This window comes from Saccopteryx leptura, chromosome X (genome assembly GCF_036850995.1).
Source record: "Saccopteryx leptura isolate mSacLep1 chromosome X, mSacLep1_pri_phased_curated, whole genome shotgun sequence".
Classification (NCBI taxonomy): Eukaryota; Metazoa; Chordata; class Mammalia; order Chiroptera; family Emballonuridae; genus Saccopteryx; species Saccopteryx leptura.
Genome location: NC_089516.1, coordinates 79,325,264 through 79,339,137, shown reverse-complemented (window position 1 = coordinate 79,339,137; position 13,874 = coordinate 79,325,264). Strand labels below are relative to the sequence as shown.

At 38.0% G+C, this 13,874-nt stretch overlaps 1 protein-coding gene across 1 annotated transcript in view; it reads left to right on the top strand.

Annotated features, from left to right (window-relative positions):
- The window catches only part of IL1RAPL2 (interleukin 1 receptor accessory protein like 2), a 583,210-nt gene that overhangs the window by 46,823 nt on the left and 522,513 nt on the right, over positions 1 to 13,874 (top strand). The window contains exon 4 of the mRNA XM_066357822.1: positions 1,925 to 2,078. Within this exon, the coding sequence (XP_066213919.1) occupies positions 1,925 to 2,078 (154 nt within the window). The remainder of the gene's footprint in view (positions 1 to 1,924; positions 2,079 to 13,874) is intronic.

Genomic DNA, 13,874 nt, shown 5'->3' with positions numbered 1-13,874 from the left:
TCAAAACTAGGCAAGGATGGCACAAAAAAAGAAAACTACAAACCAGTATCTTTTTTTTTTTTCAGAACCACACATTGTGTGGTCTTTTTTTTTTTTTTTTTTGTATTTTTCTGAATCTGGAAACAGGGAGAGACAGTCAGACAGACTCCCGCATGTGCCCGACCGGGATCCACCCGGCATGCCCACCAGGGGCAACGCTCTGCCCACCAGGGGGCGATGCTCTGCCCCTCCGGGGCGTCGCTCTGCCAGGACCATAGCCATTCTAGCGCCTGGGGCAGAGGCCAAGGAGCCATCCCCAGTGCCCGGGCCATCTTTGCTCCAATGGAGCCTTTGCTGCGGGAGGGGAAGAGAGAGACAGAGAGGAAGGAGGGGGGGTGGAGCAGCAAATGGGCGCTTCTCCTATGTGCCCTGGCTGGGAATCGAACGCGGGTTTCCCGCACGTCAGGCCGATGCTCTACCGCTGAGCCAACCGGCCAGGGCCCAAACCAATATCTTTAATGAATACAGATGCTAAAATACTAAAGAAAATACTAGCAAATCAAATACAACAACATATTAAAAAATAATACATCATGATCAAGTGGGATTCATCCCAGAATCTCAAGGATGGTTCAACATATGTAAAACGGTTAACGTAATACACCATATCAACAAAACAAAGAACAAAAACTACATGATCTTATCAATAGATGCAGAAAAGGCTTTCGATAAAATACAACACAATTTTATGTTTAAGACTCTCAACAAAATGGGTATAGAAGGAAAATATCTCAACATGATAAAGGCCATATATGATAAACCATCAGCTAACATCATATTAAATGGCACTAAACTGAAGGCTTTCCCCCTTAAATCAGGAACAAGACAGGGTTGTCCACTCTCTCCACTCTTATTTAATGTGGTACTAGAGGTTCTAGCCAGAGCAATCAGACAAGACAAAGAAATAAAAGGCATCCATATCGGAAAAGAAGAAGTAAAGGTATCACTTTTTGCAGATGATCTGATCCTATACATTGAAAACCCCAAAGAATCCACAAAAAGACTACTAGAAACAATAAGCCAATACAGTAAGGTTGCAGGATACAAAATTAACATACAGAAGTTCATAGCCTTTCTATATGACAACAATGAAACATTTGAGAATGAACTCAAAAGTATAATCCCCTTCCCGATTGCAACAAAAAAAATAAAATACCTAGGAATAAACATAACAAAGAATGTAAAGGACTTATATAATGAAAACTACAAACCATTGTTAAGGGAAATCGAAAAAGATATAATGAGCTTGTTCTTGGTTAGGAAGAATAAATATAATCAAGATGGCCATATTACCCAAAGCAACATACAAATTTAATGCAATTCCCATCAAAATTCCAGTGACATTTTTTAAAGAAATGGAGCAAAAAATCATCAGATTTATATGGAACTATAAAAAACCCTGAATAGCCAAAGCAATCCTAAAGAAAAAGAATGAAGCTGGGGGCATTACAATACATTTTTAATAATGCCTAACATTATTTTGTAATATAGTATGTTGCTAAGTGAACACTCTCCTCTTAGGACTCTTAGGAAGTATCCCTGTCAAATAAAAAAGTATCAAAACATTATGATGACATTTAGAGACTTTTGAGGTTTTGCTATACCAATTTTGTATTTGAGGAGCTTATATACTTTTTTATTTAGACAGAATGTCTCTAGACATTTTTGCAGCTAAGATTGGACTTTTAAAATGGCTCTTAGTATGATAGTTGTAATATATGAACTGGACACATCCTAATGTTGTCTTGTAATTGACTTAACTCTTCAGTTAGATATTTTGAAAACTAAAGAGAAGAGTACAAACAGTGAAAGTACAAACTTGTCAGTGCTAAGACAGTGATAGGAATATTTATTTTTCGCTTACTTGAAAATTTTTTCTCTGTAGGAATGTAAGCCGAAAATGTGGAGAAGCATAATAATACAGAAAGGAAATGCTCTTCTAATCCAGGAAGTTCATGAAGAGGATGGAGGAAACTACACTTGTGAACTTAAGTATGAAGGAAAACTTGTAAGACGAACAACTGAATTGAAAGTTACAGGTAGGAATTGGTTCTTCCAAATTATGGCAAGTGCAATTTTAAATATAATTTTGTATGGGGAAAAATTCAAGTTTCCTAAAAAATCCAACTTGCTTTGAATTTAGAATTAGCTGCAAATCAAATAGATGAGAAGCTTACTATTAAAAAGTTTTACTGATAAGCTATATGCATAATATGAACAATTAATTTAGGAAACAAGTGCCCAATTACTGTTTATCTGTTCTGTGCCTTTATGAAAGATTCTTAACTCTTCAAAATGTCATTGATTGTTACTGAACATCTCAGAAGAGGTAAGATATACTAGAACCACTCTAGAATGCTGATTTACCCCATTTGTAGAAGCTCTGTGTGAAAGCTGCCTCAAAATGAAGTTCTTTTGAACTTTTGGAATGAAATCTTCTTTGATTACATCCCAAATATAATTTATGCAAAATTGATTATGAATGAGTGATGTTATTGTGAGCTTCCAGTGATTCTTGAATGGAGCCACTCCAAAAGACTGGTGTGCATGTGTTTTTTAAATCTGCACTAAAATTAAAGCGTGAACTAGTAATTATACATATAGTAATGGAAGAGAGAAACTCAGGATATTTTTACCTGGTGGAGAATGTTAGAAAATAATCTTCGAAGACGAAGGACATAACCTGGTACCATAAATGTTATCCTTGACAAAAAATGTAGTGTACCCTAAGAAACCATATGACAAGTCTACCTGCCTTTTTTCCTCAACAAATCTTGACTAGTTTTCTTCTTATATATGTTTTAGGCATGTGTATAAGTACATACTCACTTGTATTGTAGATAAAATCTGAAGCATGGTCAAATTTGACATTCTGATAATTATAATATTTATTGTATTAATTAAATTTTACTAATTCACTTGGATGTTACCTATTTAGATATATAATGTTGATATTAACTTATTGGTTAATTATATTATACTCTCACTTATGATAGGGATACAAATTTTCTTCCATGTTACTTTTGTTTATATCTAGCAACATTCAGGATTTGAGATAATTTTAAAATCAGCCTACTGATAATGGCACTTGCTTAGTAAGTTCATTGCTATAATTCATATATTTAGTTAAATTTTTGATCCCTGAGTGTCAAGTTGTCTTTGTGTCAATTTTAGAATTCTGAATGTTATCACTAGGAGTACAAAATATATTTTATTAGAAATGTATACAGACAGACACACACACACACACACATGCACTTTAGGTCACTCTGTATCCTAATATATGACAGTTTTACTTCTTAGTCTGAATTTGTAGAGTACCTTCTATGAAGGTTTAAATTATTCCTTTGATTAGAACTACATGTTCCTTCCCCATTAGCCTTCAAATTAACTACAATATTGGGCGAATCTCAAATTAGCAAAGATCTGCTTTTGCTTAATTTCTCATTTCCTCAACATGAACTAGACTTTTTGCCTCATTCAAGCAGAAGAGTCAATCATAGGCAATGAGGCATCATTAATAAGTGACTTAACTGTGTACAGATCCTTGCAGCAGCAACACTTTGACCACAGTCACACAATCCTATTAGACGCTTGCAGAGCATTTCCATTTGGAAATCATTTACTAAAGTTTGAAACAATATGATATTTGGCTAGGGTTTTAAGTAGGACCAGAATAAAGTAAATGCCAAACCTGCTTATACTTCTAGCTAATTGGTAATGATGATAACACATTTGGTTCTTTAGTTTCCTTTTAGAATCTGGAAAAAGAGTCTTAGAGCTATTTATTTTGTGTACTTTGTAAGGTGTTAATTTGCGTGCCCCAAACTTTCAGTGTAGCTGGACTACAGATTTTGAGTCTCACCTGAACTCAATATTCCAGAGGTTCTCCAAATGTAGTGTGTATAAGAATCATGTGGAAGAACCCAGATAAGATGGAGATAAGGCTCTTTAGATACAGATTTTAGGATCTCTCCCTCAGATTTTAATTCAGTGCATCAACTTGGAATTTGCCTTTTTGTACAGGTAATTCTGGTGTCTGCCTTCTAAGGATTATGCTTTGAGAAACACTAGTTGAGATAATGGTGCTAAATTAGTCAAAAGTATAGGTTTGAATCCTTTGAGCATCTGTTAGTCCAAACACACACACACACACACACACACACACACACACACACACACACACCTGAAAACTAATTTTCATAGGCTCCAAATTGTTTCACCTACATTCTTAACAGGTATCATGAAAATACCTGTTCACCAAGATTCTTAGTCACCAAGATAAACCTGTCAAAGAAGTGTGTATATAAAGCAACATTAATCACTAAGTAGTCATATGTTCATTTACTATTTAAATAAAGAAGTATTGAATATGTATTTTGCTAAAAATAATTTAAATTGATTTTGGATCAACAGTCATTTGTTTATATAAGAAGATATGAGGTTTATTTATTAATTCAAACACTAATCCTTACTGTTTTCTCACCTCTTATCCTTAGCTTGAGTTATTTTTTTTCTTAAGTGAGAAGCATGGAGGCAGAGAGACAGATTCTTGCATGCACCCCAACTGGGATCCACACAGCAAACCACTTATGGGGCAATGCTCTGCTTATTTGGGGCCACTGCTCTGTTGCTCAGCAACAGAGGTATTTTAGTGCCTAAGATGAGGCCATGGAGCTATCTTTAGTGCCCAGGGCCAACTTGCTCCAACAGAGCCATGGCTGTGGGAGGGGAAGAGAGAGATAAAGAGAGAGAAGGAACAAGGGGAAGGGTGGAGAAGCAGATGGTCACTTCTCCTGTGTGCACTAATTGGGAATCAAACCTGGGACATCCTCATGCCCACCAACTCTCTACCACTGAACAAACCAGCCAGGGCCAGCCTGGAATATTTCAACCCTTATCCTTTAGTTCTACCTGGAGGATTTTTTTTTTAAATAACTCAAAGTTAAGGCCACTTACCTTAAAATACGAAGGTTGGTAATTCTAAGAAAAACTCACCTAAATTCATCTTATATAAAGCTAAGAGTTGGGCTCCTGCTAGTATATAATATGACTCTGGGTCTGCAAGTTGATCCTGAGCGGGCTTCTTTAGAATCCTGCCACAGTATGCCAACTAAATATTAATATAGGAAATGTGCAAACCTGTAAAAAGTTTTATGAGTTTATTTGAGCAAAAATGACAATTGCCAGAAAGAAAATTCTCAATGGATTGGGAAAATGTTCCAGAAAAAAACAGTTTTGCATCTTATTTTATATGTTAGAATCAAAGGGGAAGATATAAGGGGTTTACTTGAAATATAGTAGTGATAGATTAGGGAAGTGGGAGAAAGCAAAACAGGGAAATCTCTGAAATTTAGTAAAAAGTGAAATGGATCAATACTTCTTTTAGGTTGGTGGATTTAGGATAGTTAACAATTAATATTTACAGCACATAGAGATGGTATATGGGGAATAAGATAACAATAAGGAGTTCTGTAGTCCCTATTCTTGTGGAAGATTGTGTGCTGAGGGGTCTGGATAAAGAAGATTATTCTGACATTCCAAAGGCATGTTATTGTAGATGCACAAAGACAACAGAGAGGCTCAGTTAATGTAAAGAATGACCTTTATCAAAAAAGAGACAGTCCTAGGAACTGACTGCCCACCATGACTCATTTTTAGTTGGAAAGTTTTGATTATAAACTTTCTTATGTAGTTATTTTAGCTCTCAGTATGTAAGACTGGTCATGCAGGCCTTCTTTGAGCTTGTCAGGTTTAGTATGCGGCTCCTTTTTCATCCACAAATTCAAATATTCTGCGTGATGTAGAAAGAAAATGGCTTCTTGGTAGAGAAGTTGAAGAGGTTGCTCTGTGAAGGTTTATTCTTATTTGCAGTATCTTATAGTTACATTTACTTGATATGCTCAGTATTAAACAACAATGAACATATTTTTTTCTCATCATTCAAAATATAAGGTTGGAATTATTTAAAGAGTAACCCACTCATCCTTGTTTTGAGTTTAGCAATAGGAATTTCAATATGAAATTAGTATGACTGGTTCAATAACAAAATTATGTAGATTGCAGTTTTTTTAAGACTGTGTATGATGTGAGTATACAAGTTTTGAAAGATTATCAAAGTTTTGAAAGGTAATTTTATGACACTTCTTTTTAAATTTATGAATCTGATAAATATTTCTTCAGTGTAAAGCCAGTAGCCACGGCCACCATCACAACTTCCTGGCACATGTAGGTTTGCATTAGATTTGGACAAACGGTGTAAAGCCAGTAGCCATGGCCATCATCACAGCCTCCTTGATCATGCAGGTTCGCATTGGATTCAGACAGTCGGTAAAGAAACAACAGAGCCAAAAACTGATGGACCATCATCTTTAATCCTAGCTTGCACCCAGGGGGCAAGTAAAAACACACACTGGGGTCCAAAACCCACTCATTCAGTATTCACAAAGCTACTGACTTATCTGAGTTTCCTAGAATCAAAGGTTTCTAGCTCACCAGACTTATTCACCTCTGTTCCCCATCTCCTTCCTTCTCCCTGCACAAACTCTGCACAAACTGGCTTCTCACTCAGCACTCCACCATCTTGGCTGCTTCTCCTGGCCTCCTCCACGTGGCCTCTCTCTGCTCTCTCCTCTAATATTAATCTCAGGAAACCAGAGCGAGCTCCTGTTCTGCCCCCATTTTATAGTGTAGAAATCAAAACCTTTAATCCAATATACAAAATAAGGAAGTCTCTGATACAAAGTCACTTATCTGAGCCATAATGGAATTGTACCACCCCACATCAATAAGGGTGGGAAAGGCTTAGTCCTAAAACCAAGCCTCAGGCTACAAGGATCCTGCCTGCCCACAGCCCACCCCCAAATCACATTAATATCACCTGGGCAACAGGCTTCCATGTGGGCAGTGCCACCTTTAACAAAGTGAGCACAATATATTTTATCTGCCCAACATTCAGTAAAACAAGTGTTCTTTAAAGTATATAGATGCTACTGTCTTTAAATAAATCACTTATAAAAAGATCTAGATATTCAAAACTAATAAATTAGAAGGCAGTCATTGACTTTATAAAATTATTTTTGAAGTAATTTCTCATAGGATTTCTTTAAATAATCAGATTTCTTACTGCATTAGAATAGAATTTGATTTAAGTGCAACTTTTCTATAACACACTTTTAATATATAAATCATAAAAGACCTGTGTGATATTATTGTGGAAATTTCATTCTTTTTGAAACCTGCAAATGAAAGGGGGAGGGGGTTAACAACAAATAGGCATATGTAATAGTGTGCCCTGGTCAATTGGCCAAAGTGCCAACAGTTAACAGTTTTATTTCCCACAACATATTTTAGTTGGCTACTTGTTATTTTACAAACACATTTTCTTTTCTTCTCACATTGTATTTTGTGCAGTGGGCATAGTGAGAAGGGAAATTTGGTGATATGATGGTGAGAATGTAGAACTAGAACAGGTGATAGAGGAAGAAGGAGGAGAAAGGAGAAAGGGTGGGCATACTAATGGAATAGTCTCCCAAGATTAGAGGAGACAAGCTGCTTTGAGAAGGTCAAAGGCAGACATAAATTATAGAGGCTTCTAACACAAGCAGGAAGCCAGCACTAATTAACTGTATTTGGAAGATAATTCACCATTCACCTTGCAAATAATTCACAAATGCATGATTTTATGCACCTTTTAGGAAATGCTATTTAGAAAAAACACTAACTTGCCCTCAGGTGAATATGCAAATAATGCCCCTTCTTGGGGTTATTGTTGAGAGCTCTAGAGTTCCTAATTTTGGACTTTTCACACACAGGATACTCTCTTGACCCATTGGTATCTGAAGCCATGGCTAAAAAGAAAGGTTTATTCTATGAATATATGCCAAAAATTTGCTGCTGGGTTACTGTTAACTTGGTAAGTGTCAAAGTGGAAATTGTTGAAGATATCATTCAGACTGCTTAGCTTGTTGAATAACCCTCCTCTGGTGTGGATAATAACAGCTATTTACACATAGAGAAAACAATTTTTTGGGCAGATAAAATATATTATGCTCACTTTGTTAAAGATGGCACTGCCCACATGGAAGCCCGTCGCCCAGGTGATATTAATGTTGGGGGTGGGCTGTGGGCAGGCAAGATGCTTGTAGCCTGGGGCTTGGTTTTAGGACAGCCTTTCCCACCCTTTTTGATGTGGGATACTGCAATCCCATCATGCCCCAGATAAGCGACTTTGTATTAGATACTTCCCTGTTTTGTATATTGGATTAAAGGTTTTGATTTCTACACTATAAAATGGGGGCAGAACGGGAGCTTGCTCTCTTGGTTCCTGAGATTATCATTAGAGGAGAAAGCAGAGAGGAGAAAGAGGCCACGTGGAGGAGGCCAGGAGAAGCAGCCAAATGGTGGAGTGCTGAGTGAGAAGCCAGTTTGTGCAGAGTTTGTGCAGGGAGAAGGAAGGAGATGGGAAACAGAGGTGAATAAGTCTGGTGAGCTAGAAACCATTGATTCTAGGAAACTCGGATAAGTCAGTAGCTTTGTGAGCACTTAATGTGAGTGGGTTTTGGACCCCAGTGTGTATTTTTACTTGCCTGCCAGTTGCAAGCTAGGATTAAAGATGATGGCCCACCAGTTTTTGGCTCTGTTGTTTCTTTACCGACTGTCTGAATCCAATGCGAACCTGCATGGCCCGGGCGACTGTGATGGTAGCCCTGGCTACTGGCTTTACACAATTTTACATCATATTTGAAAACAGGCCTTTTATAGCTTTGGCTTTTTGTTCCCTTATATCTCTACAGTTATTGCTGAGACATTGGAGAGAGAGAGGATTTAGGAAAAACAGAGGAACATAGGGATATGGTAGAAGTTGGGGAATAAACACAACTGAATATTTTGATTCAATAATGGTAACACAACATAAAGGGTCTTCAAACCAACATAAAATCATAATATGGAGTTCCAGAGGGCTAATGTATATAGAAAGCTCACTGTGGGTAGACATTGTTGTTGGGCAGATAAGATATATTATGCTCACTTTGTTAAAGATGGTGCTGCCCACATGGAAGCCTGTTGGGCAGATAAAATATATTATGCTCACTTTGTTAAAGATGGTGCTGCCCACATGGAAGCCCATCGCTCAGGTGATTGCTTGGGATGGGCGTGATTATGTTAATATGTGTTGAGAGAGGGCTTTCATGCCAAAAGGTTTTTGAAAGAAAAAAGGATCACGTTGTTCCAGGGGAAGAGTGATTATGTTCTAGGAGGAGCCCATGCTGTAGAAGAGCAGAGAAAGGCCATGTAGAGAAGAAGTGAAGCAGCTACGATGGCAGGGTGCTAAAGGAGAAGCCTGTTTGTGCAGAGTTTGTGTAGAGAGAAGGAGATGGGGAACAGAGGTGAATAAGGCTGGTGAGCTAGAAACCTTTGATTCAAAGAAACTCGGATAAGTCAGTGCTTTTGAAAGCCCTGAATGGAAAGGGAAGTGTCTTCCCACTGTGTGTATTGCTTGCCTGTCGGGTGCAAGCTAGGATTAAAGCTGATGGCTCACCAGCTTTTGGCTCCACTGTTTCATTACCGTCTGTCCGAATCTATTGTGAACCTGCATGGACCAGGCAGCTGTGATGGTGGCCGTGGCTACTGGCTTTACAGTTGTGCTTAGTGATTCCTACTCATTTTCTTATTTAATCTTCACAACAACCATATGAAAGTGGATACTATTATTGTCTTTGTTTTATACAGGAAGAAACTAAAATTTAGACAAGTATTAACATAAGAAAATTTCGAACCTATAGAACATTTTATGAATTTATTTAAGCCAAACTGTTGACAATTGCTAGGAAGTAAAATCTCAATGGATTGAGAATGCTCTGGAAAATGGCTGTTTCACCACATATTTTATACATCAGAATAAAAGGGAAAGATGTAAGGGAATTACATGAAATTGACTAGTATTATATTAGGGAGGCAGTAGATACCAAAGTGGAAATCTCTGGTATTGGACAAAAAGAAAAAATGTATATACTGAAACTTTATTTATATAGGCAGAAATAAGATAGTCAATAGTTAATTAACATGATAATAACAACATTGGGAATATTTATTGGTTCCTGCTCTAGTAAATGCCTGCCCTGAGGGGACAGGAAAGGAAGATTACAAACTTGTTATCAGGTATATTATTGTAGATGCAAAAGACAACAGACAGTTTAGAAAGTTTTAATTTCAGACCATCCTTTGTGGTTACTTTAAGTCTCTGGGTCTGCAAGACCACCATGCAGGCTTTCCCTGAGCTTGCCAGGTTCAACATGTGGCCCCTTTTTTATCCACACAGATGAATGATGTGCCCAAAATTATACATACTTTATAATGAATTGGAAGAGCACAGATATGAATCTAGGTCTTTATGACTCTTACATACATGTAACTTTTAAAGTACTTCCAAGCACAAACTATAAAATTAATTTTTTTTCAGAGAATACCTCTTACATACTTTTGGTCAAGTAAGTTTGTAAAATATGATTTTTATGTTTGCTCACTTATAGTTTCCATTGGGGGCTGGGAAGTGCCAGGTATATGTGGTCTGTGAAATTGCAAATTACCTTCTTGCTTGGGAAGGGCAGTTGTTTTGCTAATGTGTGCTGGAAGAAAGGTTTTTGCACCAGAAATTTTTGAAAAGGCAGCAGAAAGAGAAAGAGAAAGAAGCCATGTTGGCAGAGAGAGAGAGAAAGTATGCATGTGGGGACCAGAGAGGAGGTGCATTTGCGAGCTCCACTAAGACTGGTGCAGCCTTTGATTCTAGGACAGTGGTCGGCAAACTCATTAGTCAACAGACCAAATATCAACAGTAGAACAATTGAAATTTCTTTTGAGAGTCAAATTTTTTAAACCTAAACTATATAGGTAGGTACATTGTTATTATAACCTGCATGCCTTCATGTGGTATTTTGTGGAAGAGCCACAGTCAAGGGGCCAAAGAGCCACATGTGGCACACAAGCTGCAGTTTGCTGACCACTGTTCTAGGAGGAACTGGAAGACTCTCCTGGTTGTGGAACCAGAGAATGTGTTGGGGCTTTGGAAGCTCTGAATGACTGAAAGGGAAGTGCCTGTTTGCTCGTCAGCCAGTGTGAGACTTTAATGAAGGAATGGCCCACCATTTTTTGGCTCCACTGTTTACTTACCATCTGTCCAAATCCAATGAGAATCTGCATGTGCATGGCCGTGATGGCCACAAGTACTGGACATACACAATGAAAACAAATGCTGAAATATCAACCACGAAGTTCATCATTCCATTATGTGTTTTTTGTTTTGGCTGTTCACTATTTGGACTTCAATAACTCTATTGGAATTTAGATACTCCTAAAAAGGATAAATTAAACACTTTGGAGCCTAATACTTACCTTTCAGTGTGCACCTTAGAGCATATTGGTAGGAATGTGTTGGGCAACTGAGTTTGTAAAATTTGTATTTTTTGAGCTTGCTCACTTTTATTGTTGGAAAATGGCACTGGGCAGCCAGGTGTGTGCTTGCCTTCAGTAAGGGGCAGTTAATGCAAATTGCGGATTACATTCCTGCTTGGGAGGGACCATTGTTTTGTTAATGTTTACTGGAGGAGTGGTCTTTGTGGGCCCCAGCAGTTTTACAGGGATGAGTGGAGAGAATGCAGATTGCTGAAAAAGAAACCAGTTTATGCAGAGGAGGGAAGGTGTGCAGATGGGGAACCAGAGCTGAGGGGCTTTTGTGAGCTCCACTGAGACATGTGGGGCCTTTGATTCTAAGAGGAACCGGTAAAGATTCTCCTGGTTGTGGAACTGGAGAATGTTTTCACTGGCTTTGGGAGCCCTGTGTGTTTGCTTGTCAGCCAGTGCAAGACTTGACTAAATGAATGGCCCACCATTTTTTCGATTCACTGTTTCTCTACCATTTGTCTGAATAAATGAGAACCTCTATGGCCATGATGGTGGTGGCCCCTGGCCCTACAGAATGGAACACAGAATTTTTTATTAATTTTTAAAAATATTTTATTTATTTATTTTAGAAAGGAAAGACAGAGAGAGAGAGAAAGAGAGAGAGAAGGGAGGAAAAAGGGAGAGGGACAGGAAGCATCAACTCCCCTTTGTGCCTTGACCAGGCAAGTGCAGGGTTTCAAAACTGCAACCTCAGCATTCTAGGTTGACCCTTTATCCACTGTGCCACCAGGTCAGGCCAAAATACAGAATTAAATCTGAGTTATGATGTGCTAGAAGAGAAGCAAGGTAAAGTGTAGTACCAGAAAAATCAAGAATGTATGGTGAAATTTTCTAAGTTTTATGTTTTGTTGTCAGATGGTCTTTGTAAAGCCAGTATCCAGGGCCACTGTCACAGCAGCCCGGCCCATGCAGGTTCGCATTGGATTCGGACAGTTGGTAAAGAAACCATGGAGCCAAAAACTGGTGGGCCATAGCCTTTAATCCTACCTTGCACCCGGCGGGCAAGTAAAAATACAAACTGGGCTCCAAAACCCAGTCACACTCAGTGCTCACAAAGCCACTGACTTATCCGAGTTTCCTAGAATCAAAGGTTTCTAGCTCACCAGACTTATTCTCCTCAGTTCCCCATCTCCTTCCTTATCCCAGATACAAACTCTACACAAACTACCATCTCACTCAGCACTCCGCCATCTTGGCTGCTTCTCCTGGCCTCCTCCACGTGGCCTCCTTTAGCTGCTGGCTCTACTCTCTCCACTCTCTCATGCTAACCTCAGGAACCAAGAGCCAAACTCCCGCTCCGTTCCCATTTTATAGTGTAGAAATCCAAACCCTTAATCCAATATACATAATAGGGAAGTCTCTTAATACAAAGTCACTTCTCTGAGGCATGATAGGATTGTACCACCTTACACCAAAAAGGGTAGGAAAGGCTTAATCCCAAAACCAAGCCCCAGGCTACAAGGATTCTGCCTGCCTTTAGCCCACCCCAACACACATTAATATCACCTGGGCAACGGCCTCTTTAACAAAGTGAGCATAATACATTTTATCTTCCCAACAGTCTTATAAATATGTAAATCCATATTGAGAAAAAATGGACTCCAGGAAGGTTGGTTTATAACAGCTGATATGATTTTAAGACAGTGAAAGTGAAGCAATGGAGAGTAGTCTAGTTAAATAATGTTGATTCAGTTGGTAAAGACAAATAATACATAATCAGTGCTCACTCTGTGCAACAAAGTATTCAAGATCAGTTTCTAACATGGTTTTGAATGCAGTAAGGTACAGACAAAATTATTTTTCTTCTGGAAACTGTGAAAAATTTAAATTTATTTCATTAGAATAGTATATCCAAAACTGAGTTTTGGGTGCTCTAATTCCAAGAGAGGTTAATAGTTATTTCTAGGAGAGAGAAACAATAAGAGGGAAGGAGAGTGGACGGAGGTTCTGTGGCAATGTGTTTATCTGCTAGGTCAAAGTTCAGAAGTTTTCTTTGTTGCAAGGTCTCTCAGGGTATCTTAGTGTTTGCAATTTTCTAATATGTATTGTAATTTTCTAAAAAGAGAATGATATATAGTTTAAGACCTTTCCAAAACATATATGACCATATAATATTGTCCTCTCCCTACCTTAGAATATCTGTGGATGCTAAATTTCCACAAGAAAAGCCTCTAAGAAAACTGAGTAGTCAAGTGAGTACTTACCTTTATTGGCATCTTACTATCCTATTATCTTCAACAGTTTCAATAACATAATTAACAAGCATTAACTTTATGTAACAATTATAATCTTTTATTGTTTTCTTTTTTTCATTAATTTTTTTAATTTTTATTTATTCATTTTAGAGAGAAGAGAGAGAGGGAGAGAGAGACAGA